This window comes from Eutrema salsugineum, unplaced genomic scaffold (genome assembly GCF_000478725.1).
Source record: "Eutrema salsugineum unplaced genomic scaffold, Eutsalg1_0 scaffold_8, whole genome shotgun sequence".
In the NCBI taxonomy this organism is placed as follows: Eukaryota; Viridiplantae; Streptophyta; class Magnoliopsida; order Brassicales; family Brassicaceae; genus Eutrema; species Eutrema salsugineum.
In genome coordinates this window covers 9,090,122-9,101,570 of record NW_006256414.1, presented here as the reverse complement: position 1 = coordinate 9,101,570, position 11,449 = coordinate 9,090,122, and the positions used below count along the sequence as shown (strand labels likewise).

General features: G+C 45.1%; 1 protein-coding gene across 1 annotated transcript; it reads left to right on the top strand.

The window, feature by feature from the left end:
* The first annotated feature begins 5,665 nt into the window (after positions 1 to 5,665).
* On the top strand, positions 5,666 to 7,614 carry LOC18009918. Its single transcript, XM_006392367.2, has 2 exons — positions 5,666 to 5,871; positions 6,612 to 7,614. The coding sequence occupies exons 1-2, from the start codon at positions 5,802 to 5,804 to the stop codon at positions 7,376 to 7,378; spliced, it is 837 nt and encodes a 278-aa protein (XP_006392429.1). The 5' UTR covers positions 5,666 to 5,801; the 3' UTR covers positions 7,379 to 7,614.
* The last annotated feature ends 3,835 nt before the right edge of the window (positions 7,615 to 11,449 follow it).

Here is an 11,449-nt window from a genome sequence, read left to right as displayed (position 1 = left end):
AACAACAAGGCAGAGTACGAGGCCCTTATAGCCGGCCTACACCTGGCAAAGGAGATCGGTGTCAGGAAGATCTAAGCATACTGCAACTCCCAGCTCGTCGCAAATCAATTCAGCGGCGAGTACGAAGCCAAGAACGACCGCATGGAAGCCTATCTCAAGGTTGTCCAAGACCTGGCCTCCGAGTTCTCCGAATTTCATCTCACCAAGATTCCCCGAGGAGATAATACTTCTGCAGACGCCCTAGCCGCCCTGGCCTCCACCTCGGACCCGAATCAGCGGCGGGTAATCCCCGTCGAAAGCATCAATTCTCCCAGCATAGAACTCCCAAAGGGGATCTGTCTCATCAACGATTTCCTCGCTGATGATTCAGTCGAAGAGCAGGATGCCCAAGACGGCGAGAACCTGCCACCTCCCCCGCCCGAGCCCGTTAAACTAGATTGGCGAGCTAATATCCTATCATACATCATCAACGGGACGGTCCCTGACGATCGCTGGGTGACTAAAAAAAAAAGTCGACAAGTACTTCCAGACCGACGAAAACTTATTTCGGTAGAGCGAAACTGGCGCCCTGCTCAGCTGTCTCCACGTAGACGAAATAATCGACGTCATGAAGGAGATGCACGAAAGCGCAGGAGGAAGTCACTGTACCGGTCGAACTCTCGCACTCCGGATCCGTAACCAAGGACACTACTGGCTAACAATGATCGAAGATTGCAACAAGTTCGCAGCCCGGTGCGAGAAATGCCAACGCCACGGTCCTATGATCCATTCACCCACCGAGCTCCTCACCACGGCATCACCGCCCTACCCATTCATGCGTTGGGCCATGGACATCGTGGGACCGCTGCCCAGGTCCCGCCAAAAGCGTTTCCACTTGGTCATGACAGACTACTTCACCAAATGGGTTGAGGCCGAATCATACGCCCGGATCACCGCTGAGGACGTTCGCAAGTTCGTATGGAAATTTATCATCTGTCGCCACGGTCTGCCTTATGAGATCATTACGGATAACAGCGCCCAGTTCACGTCAATCATTTTCGAAGATTTCTGTGCGAAATGGAAGATCAGGCTGAGCAAATCTACCCCGAGGTACCCACAAGGAAACGGGCAAGCCGAGGCAACGAACAAAACAATCTTGGACGGCCTCAAAAAACGACTAGACGAAAAAAAGGGTCTCTGGACAGACGAGCTCGATGGAGTCCTGTGGTCTCACCGCACTACACCTCGGCGCGCAACAGGACGAACTCCCTTCAGTCTGTCGCACAGCATGGAAGCAATGGCCCCCTCAGAGGTCGGAATCCCCACAATCCGCCGCTCGATGCTCACACAAGATCCCGATCTAAACAGCATCATGATCCGCAGCAAGCTCGACTTCGTTGAGGAAGAACGCGACCAGTCCCTGCTCCGCATGCAGAATTACCAGCAGCTCGCTTCCAAGTACTATAACAAAAAGGTCAAAGGCAGATTCTTCACAGAAGGCGACCTGGTTTTGCGAAAAGTGTCTAAGTTCAGCTCCCGAGCTAAAATACAGCTGAGTCCTTACTCGCATCCCTTAACACACGAATCAATAAGTGTTTCAGCCGAGTTCCGACTCGCATCTATAGACACACAAACTGATAAGTGTCTTTAGCCAGGTTCCGATCTGCATCGCGCAACACACAACCTATAAGTGTTTTTAGCCGAGCTAGCTAGTCACACTCAATACAATTTCTGACATATAAGCCGAACTCAATCTCGCATTGTACAGAACTGAAAATTCTCCATTCGATAACCAAATATACACAAACGACTTACGGCCTACATCGAAATCTTGGCACTTCGGCCTACAACCCAAAAAAACAATAATAAAAAGGGGGGGGGGGGAAGAGCTCAAACTTAAGCGTCGTCAGCACGCAGGTCCCTTGCATCCTCCGGGCTCAGCATTCGCACGTTCGTCCTAAATTGACCGCGAAAGGGCCGATCCATGTCTCCCGCTCCACCTCTCCCTCCAGAGGACGGATCAGGGTTCACGGAGTCCGGCACGGGAGGAACCACGCCTTGGCCAGGCACTGAAGACGAACCTGGCGCCACCTCAGGAGCAACTGACGTCTGACCGGTCCCGGTCCTCTCTACCACATATACGGGCAGAGCAGCATCAGCACGAATCACCAGAGGGGCATCGCTTGGGAGGCAGAGATAGTCCGGAGTAAGATCGGGATAGTCGATCCTCTCGAGCTGGGCTCTAAACTCGGCTTCGTCGCTCCTCAACTTCTCTAAAACTCCCGGAGGAGGTGTCAAGCCATATGCATCTTTCAACCTCACGAGACACTCGTGCGTCCCCACCACCTAGCTCAGAAGAAGTTGTACCGGCGACTCCTTCTCCCGACCAGCCAAATGAGCTCGGATCTTGATCATCTTCGCTTGCCACCTACGCTTCCTGTCCGCTTGTCCAGTCGCGATGTGCACGTTCTCCTTGGCGAGATGATCCTCGGCAGCCTTGAACTTTTCATTTAACCGGAGGTACATATCTGATACCCGCAAAGACTCAGCCTTATAGTGATCCCGCTCTGAGGAGAGTATCCTGATCACGTCCGACGAGTTGGTCACCCACTCTTCAAGACCGGCGGACTTCACCCTCTCCGCATTAAGATCGGACTGCAGCATATCCCGCTCGACGGTCGCCTCCCTCGCCGTCTCGGACGCGACAGCTCCTCCAACCCCCTCAATTTCACCCTCTTCTGCTCCAGTTCGGCTCAGAGCCTCTCCACCTCTGTCGAGGCCTCCCTTAGCGTGGCAGAGTGCGCTCTCTTCCGCCAGCTCCCGCTCTAGTCCCCAAATCTTCTCCCCCGCCAGGGCCTGCTCCTGCTCGAGAGCCATCACTTGACCCGCCGACCTCTCGATCTCTTCTTGAGAATCGTCGAGCCGCTTCTCATAGCTCTCGCATATGGCGGTCAAACACGCCCCGACCTGCACAAAATGCATAGTCAGTAATAGGGAACAGCACAACAAATACAGTCCGCAAGCTCCTGGACTTACCCGAATCACATCCCGCGAAGCTATCTGGAAGTTCGCGGTCACCGCCAAATCCTCAACAAAGCGATAAGGTTGCTGCCTTCCGTGAGATGCCGCATGGATAAGTTCAGCGCACTGACGTTTATCACAGTGGATGCTCCGACCTGCTTCGCTGTAGCTAAAATCAAAGCGGTGATCCTCCTGCAGACCCGGCTCATTGGTAGGCATCCCGGGTGCCCGCGTCTCGGTCTCCCCTTCGTCCCTCTGCCCTTCGCCCTCCACACGCTCATGGTGTTGAGAAACAATCTCACTATAACCCCCGCCAGGCAGGTCGTCTCCCAGAAGTCCGCCATTCCCGCTCTCGGGACCCACATCGTCCTGACCTACTTGGCTCTCAGGCAAATAATCTACCTGAGTACCATCGCCACCGCCCTCCCGCATTTTCGGGACCAGTCCCCGCGTGATCGGTCGCCGCGGTTCCTTCGACGCCTTGATCTCCTCTATTCACCGGAAGATCAGCTCCTTGAGATTCAGAGACCCCGCCTTCTTGTTCACCAGGACGCATCGGCCCCTGCTCGGACGTCGTTGCTCCCGCCTCCCCCGTCCTCCGTCTCTTCGATGCCGCATCCGGAGCGACACCGTCTTCCCTTTCTCTCTCCGCAGCCGTCCTCCTCCTCAATGCTGGAACATTCTCGGTCTCCTCATCGACGGTAGCACCAGAGTGCGGAACAGCCGGCGTGGGAAGAAGAGTAGCCGCGTACGAAGGAATAACGAAACGGGAGCGACCTGAGAATAAAGCATCAGTCCCCACAACAACAGAACACTCGACTCGCAATTTACATTTTTCGTTTACCCACCAGGCCTCAGAGCAGGGGTCAACGTCGGCGACGATGCAGTTAGAGTAGACAATGGAACCGACAGTGGAGCTGACGGAACCGGCGTCGACCTTGGGGTCGGAACGGACGACCTCGCCGCGATGCCCGGTTTCGGCCCAGATGAGGATGCACCCGTCACAGCGCCCGACTTCGATCTTCTAACAGATTTTGTTGGTGGCACGAGCGGCCTCGTCCAAGCTGAAGACGGAGCGGTCCCAGCGCCCTGCCTCGACCGCTTCTCACCCGACGCCGGTGGATCAACCGGCCTTGGCGGTGCCCTCGACGAAGTAGCACCGGCTGAAGCAAAATGCCCCGGGCGGCCTGCAACATACTCCTATTAATAAATAAATGAAAGGGAGAAAGGATTAGGCCTTTACCCGACGCCATCGACGAAAACGCCGCCGCTACCCGGTCGGCAGAAAAATCCACCCACCTGCGTCTCTCCACCGACCTAAGCTTATCGAGGAGCGGCTCGTAATCCCCTACTTTGAGTCCATCTCGGTGCGAAACTAAAAAAAAAAAACGAAATAAGAAAAAGACTTCGGAAGCCTTACCAGGAGAAAAATTCCAGTCATATCGGTAGTTCCAACCTGGAACGAGACCGGTAACTTCATTGGCCCACACATAAAAGTAACTGCGTTCCCAATCACCAACCTTGCTCGGCTTGTCCGAAGTGATATTCAACCCCGGCCTGAAGGAAGCATAGTAAGAACCCGAGATAGCAGGGTTGTTTTTGTGATTGGTGAGATCCTCGAAAAGATCGAGCGTCACGTCGACGCCGGCCTCCGACCCAGAGTCACCAGCACAACTATATTCTGCACCGTCGTCGGGCAGATCTGCGAGAACACCAAATCCCGCCTCTGACAGTACGAGACAAACAGATCGGGAAGAGGAAAGCGCAGCCCGCACTTTGTGAAATAAGCCTCGCACAGGCATACACACCCGCTCGGAGGACGCCAAGGACGATCACCCGCACCCAGAAATCATCGCCGATACGGAATCTGAATTACTCCAGGTCGCTGACCCCCCTTCCGCGTAAGGAATCCGTGGAGCCTTCGGAACTTTGGATTTCCGAGGTCGCAAATTCTGATCACCGCCTCGACCGCCGCGTTTGCCTCGCTGGTGACCACCGCCTCCCGATGACCGGGTCTGGGGCGCCTTCCCTTTGACCCCATTGATCAGCGGAGTGGTTCAGATGCGCGGCTCGAGACGCCATACCCGCGAGATGCGCTGAAGCTGCCACGTCGCCCCGATTTGGAGGAAACTCGTCTCCCGGATCCCGCTATAAATACTCTCAACAGATCATTTATGAGGGGATCCGAAATATATTACTCTCTCTCTCTACTTTAATACACTTGTCTCTCTACCGAGCTCGCTGTAACAATATTAAAAGCATCGAACTGGACTCTTTTCAGACTTAGTTCGAAACGCTAATTATTCTCTCTTTACAAACACTTCTTACTGCTCCGACCTGACCTTCTATCTTCCTCCCAGAGCTAAATCACTCCTATTATACGAAAATTTCACCCCGAAATCATCTCTAATCATCTTCATTATCTGTTAAACATATCTAGTGATCTCCAGGATCATCATATAGGTCTCCTCAACATTTTTGTTCCATCTTGAAAGGGACTATTGAGGTATATAGTTGTACATAATGAGTTAATTGTATAGTTGATGATTGTATAGAGGGAAAGAAACCATCAGGTTTGCCTTAACCGAATTAAACCAAATTACTTCAACCCTAAACTGCGACTGGGTCTCATTTGCTTAACCGTCACATGACTCACATCCACATTAGTCTTTGAATATTCTTTCCCTCGGTCTTGTGGTTTTCGTAATCCTTCATCACACTCAATGTTTTGTTTCCTTTAGCATAATTTTTGTGAATTGGATTGTTTTAGGGTTAAGAAATTTGGGGATTCTAAACTCTTCATGGACTTCCGAAGTAGAAAGGTTCAGTTTTTGCTACTCGCTATCGGAATCGTCGCTCTCAGTATCACCGGTACTTCGATCTCCTTGCTTCTTTGACCTTGTTTGGTTTTTTCGATATTCATATGAAATCAACCATGGGTTTTGGATTTTGGATTTTTTTGCTTTAGGTTATTCGGAAATGTGTCGCCTTTTTCAGGAACTTGTGCTAAAGTGATGTGGAGATCTCGATTTAGGATCTTAGTTTGTAACTGAAAATTTGGACTTCTATTGTCAAAATCCAGAAATTTGAATGTGTTATGATGATCTAATACTCTTTCCTTGATCTGGGTTTAAGAGAAAAATGAAGTTTAATTCTTCGTCTGATACATATTGTTATGTAAATTTTGGACTTCCGATTAGATTTGGCGTTTCTACTTCGTAGCTCAATGTTGTTGCTAATCAAACATTCACTTAATCTGATTCATGAACTAAAAAGTGTGATGTGGAATTATTGTTTGATCTTCAAATTTCACAAAATGGCTGCTTAAATCTCGGAACCATTGTCTAAAGTTTAAACCTTTTTGTTTTTAAACTATTTTGCTTGTGTGTTTCTCACCTAAATTGGTTATATGAGTTCTTGAAATGTCTGAATATCTGTTATGTTTGATCTTCAAATTTCATCTGGCTGCTTAAATATCGCAACCATAATTTAAAGTTCAAATCTTTTTTTAAACCCTATGTTCTTTGTGTGCTGGTCATCTAAACTGGTTATATGAGTGGTTGTGATGTCTGAATATCTGTTTATGTTTTCTTCTTTCGTATGTTAAACAGCGGAGAAATGTCGGGAGCTTGTTGGAATAGAAGCTGCATCAAAGAGTGGAGAGTTCACATTCCTGAACTGCTTTGATATGAGTTCAGGAACCATAGCCTGTGCGGTTAAAGAAGGTGTGAAGCTGTATTTCTACAACATAAGATCTATTCACGTGGAGAAAGCCCGTAACATCGCGATAGAGAAAGCCTTGCACGAGTCCTTGGTAAAAGGCATGGCTGCAAATGAAGCAGCAAGAGAGGCTCAAAACGCAGGTGCAAAAGCGGCTAAACTAGCGACCAGGCAAGCTAAACGGATCATAGGACCAGTAGTAGCAGCTGGATGGGATTTCTTTGAAGCGCTTTACTTTGGAGGGACATTAACCGAAGGCTTCTTGCGTGGTTCTGGAACTTTGGTTGGTGCTTATGCAGGAGGGTATGTAGGCGAGAAGAGATTTGGTAGGTTTGGTTATCTTGTTGGGAGTCACTTGGGGAATTGGGTCGGTGCACGGGTTGGATTGATGGTTTATGATGTTGTGAATGGGGTCAACTTCTTCTTTGAGACTTATCAATCTGGAGAAACTTTTGAGGAACAGTCTTCATATGAAACTTCTGTGGATCAGTCTTCATATGAAACTTCTGAGGAGCAGTCTTCATATGAAACTTCTGAGGAGCAGTCTACAAATGAACCTTCTGAGAATCAGTCTTCATATGAAACTTCTGAGGAGCAGTCTTCAGATGAAACTTCTGAGGACCAGTCTTCATATGAAACTCCAAGTTACGAGCTCTAGAAGCTTCATGGATTATTGACAATGACCTAAGAAGGTTCTATTGATGAATTGATTTGCAAAGCTTTAGAAGATTCTGGAGTGTTTGTGATACATTTGACAGAGTTGTATAGACTAAAAGAGTTTCAAAGTGATTGATGACGTATGAAATATGTTAAGTGGAATTTGTTTTACGACAGAAATTGGGTTCAGTTTGGTTTGATTGTGGTTTGATGACAGGACTTCTAAATCGAAATATCAAACTTGGGCATCTCGAGTTGTTTTCAAAATAGACTTTGGCACAGTTTCTTCAAACCATGAGGAAATTATTACGCTTTGTGAGTCATGTATGGTTCACAGGCTCAGAGCTATATCTCAACACAATTGCATAGAAGTAACAAACGAAATAAGCATGAACGAAAAGCCGACAAACTTATTATTTGAAGATTTGATGCATGTATCGCTCGAATAGAATATATTCTTCCAAGTTTTTTTATCCTAACTCGAGAAAAACAAGAAAACTGATATCTAGTATATTCGTTTAAATTAGAAAGTATACGGAAACTCAGACTTTCGAGAACAAATATTGGACCGGGAAAAATAAGGGGACATAAAAAGAAAAAAAACATATTCATATTATGGGAATGCTCATCTACAGAATCCATGAACAAAATAGTATGTCTATATTTTCTACTGGAAGATTATGTAGATGCACTCCTTTTTTATTATCACGGTTTCCTCTTTTATATTTTTCATAAAAACATTTTTAATGAACAAGTTAACAGCGACAGATACTTAGGTGAGACTGTAAGAATGTTGATGATAATAGGTAAGATTGTAAGAAGTTGGAGTACTAGTATCCATCATTTATTTTTCTTAGCCTTTAAGTAATATTCTTCTATCTTATTACCTATGTCATGTATGGTAAAAATTAGAGAAAATTACATCCATTAATAATCATTTTGTGTTGCTAAAAAGAGTTATGCTAATATGTCCACGATAATAATAGGGTGGACATGTTTCTGTCATTCTGTGTACCTATTTTAATTGATATTTGTGTGAAATGTTTATCTACGTCGATATTATGTCAATAAATTAACATCTGTCCATGCAGTGGACATTTATTTGTCCGACTTCCAAATGAATTTTTAAATAGATTTCTAATTTATTTTACATATTTAAAAAAAAATTGACAGCTAAATTATTCTAAATGCAAGGCAAATTTGGATTTAATGAAAATGAACAATGTAAAAGTGTCATAATAGCTGAAACTGCTTATTCTGTAAGAATAAGTGGTGAAAGTTTTTTTTTATATAGTAAATCTCTCTAAAAATTAAGTTTAAGTTGCAAATTATGAAATTCTAGTAAATTTACTTTGCATTCTATTTATAAAGTTCCTCTTCTATCTTTTTTCCATTTACAAACGTATAGATACAGTGTATACATTTTTTTTGTTGTAAAACAGTATACATGTATGATGTATCTAAAATACATATATGACATAGCTCTTTTATGTTTTTAATTTTGAGCATGATTAGCTTTTTTAGATATCATAGTTACTAGATTTTCTGCTATACTATAATATAAATTTGTGTGTGCAGTGTGCGTGTGTGTTCATGTGTATGCATGTGTTTCCGTGTGTGTGCGTGTGTTATCCATAATGGTGAATGAAAAGTAGAGAAAATATTTTATATTTATATTATTAAAATAAAAGTATTTTTAGTATCTACATTTAAATACTCTTTTTTTTTTTAAATATTTAGAAACTAATTTAATATTAATCTAATTTGGTGTAATATTTAATTAAAAGTATCTTTTATTTAATATAACAATTTAATTTTGAAATTATTAAGGGAAAAAACTCAGATCTTATTATTTCCATAAGCAGTATATATATACATTACATAACTAATGTATCAGAAACTCTAATGGGCCATGAGACATTAACCTGATGGTTAATGGGCCGATTACTAGAAGTCCATTTGTTTATAACACTCCCCCTTGGATAAGGTAACCGTGCCTGTCACAAAACCGGGATCTCTATAATGCGCTGGGGAACGTTGCCTCATTAAAACCTTACCAGGAAAACCCAGTGGGAAAAACTATGGTGAAGAAAAAAGAGTACAACACGTATTACTCCCCCTGGTTTAGGCATCACTGTAGATCTCTAAGTCTACGCATTCCTATCTGATGAATGAGCTTCCGGAGTGTAGAAGTCGGTAATGATTTAGTGAATAGATCGGCTGAATTTTCGCTTGATCGGACTTGCTGAACCTTGACCTGACCATCCTTCTGCAGCTCATGAGTGAAGAAGAATTTGGGCAGAATATGCTTCGTCCGGTCACCTTTGATGTAGCCGTCCTTGAGTTGAGCGATACAAGCTGCATTGTCTTCATACATCACCGTAGGCTCCTTATCTTCGTCCATACCACAATCTGATCGGATATGCTGAGTCATGGACCGCAACCAAACACACTCTCTACTAGCTTCGTGGATGGCCAAGATTTCCGCATGGTTGGATGAGGTAGCGGCAATAGTCTGCTTCATGGATCTCCAAGATATGGCTGTTCCTCCATGCGTGAAAACATAACCGGTTTGAGACCGGGCACAGTGCGGATCTGACAAATATCCTGCATCAGCAAAACCAACTAGACCATCCTTGTTATTGTTAGAATAAAATAATCCCAAGTCCTTAGTACCTTGAAGGTATCTAAGGATGTGCTTAATACCGTTCCAGTGCCTTTGAGTTGGACACGAACTAAAGCGAGCTAAGAGGCTCACGGCAAAGCAGATGTCTGGTCTAGTGTGACTAGCCAAGTACATTAATGCTCCTATAGCACTGAGGTATGGCATTTCAGGACCGAGGATTTCTTCATCGTCCTTCTTTGGACCGAATGGATCACTATCCAATCCAAGGCTCCTCACAACCATTGGGCTGGTTAATGGGTGGGTCTGGTCCATATTGAATCTCTTGAGTACCTTTTCAGTGTATGCCAATTGATGCACAAGGATTCCGTCATTGACGTACTCAAGTTGTAATCCCAAACAGAATTTAGTTTTGCCTAGGTCTTTCATTTCAAACTCTGCTTTTAAGCATTCAACTGTTTGGGCGATTTCACCAGATGTTCCGAGGATGTTCAAGTCATCCACGTATACTGCTATGATTACAAATCCTTTGTTTTGATATTTTCTGATGAAGATGCATGGACTGATCGGATCGTTTTCGTAGCCTTCTCTGATGAGATATTCGCTTAACCGGTTATACCACATACGTCCGCTTTGTTTCAGTCCATATAAGGATTTGTTCAGCCTAATGCAGTGTTTATCACGAGATGCATGCTTATCTTTGAGCTCAATACCATCTGGTAATCTCATATAGATTTCACTGTCCAGTGGTCCATAAAGATATGCGGTTACAACATCCATTAACCGCAAATCTAAGTTTTCTCTTATGGCCAGACTTATGAGGAATCGAAATGTAGTTGCATCCACCACTGGAGAATAAGTCTCCTCATAATCGATTCCGGGTCTCTGTGAGAATCCTTGTGCTACAAGGCGTGCCTTGTATCTAACGACTTCGCCGAGTTCGTTTCTTTTACGCACAAAGACCCATTTGTTTCCCACTGGTTTAACATCGAATGGTGTCCTTAAGATCGGACCAAACACATTCCGTTTCTTTAAACTATTCAACTCCACGTTTATGGCTTCTTTCCATTTCAGCCAATCTGATCTACGAGTGCACTCAATTATAGACGTGGGTTCCAGATCCTCTTGCGTGTGCGCAATCTCAAGTGCTACCTTGTATGCAAAAGTTTCATTGATGTCGACATCTTTTCTGTTCCATAGAGAACCGAATATGATATAATTGATTGAGATCTCATTATTATCAATCCCTTCAGAACCTTGAGTTTTGGCGTCCCAAACCTCTTGAGATGGTTCGATAGGGTAAGTATCAGCTGAGGCTGTATCCGTGTTCTCTTGAATCCCGGTTTCAATCATTGCACCTTTCTTTGATTTCCGGGGATTCTTATCTTTGGAACCTGGTGGTCTGCCACGTTTCTTACGTGCGTCAGACTCTGTAGCAACTTGACTTTT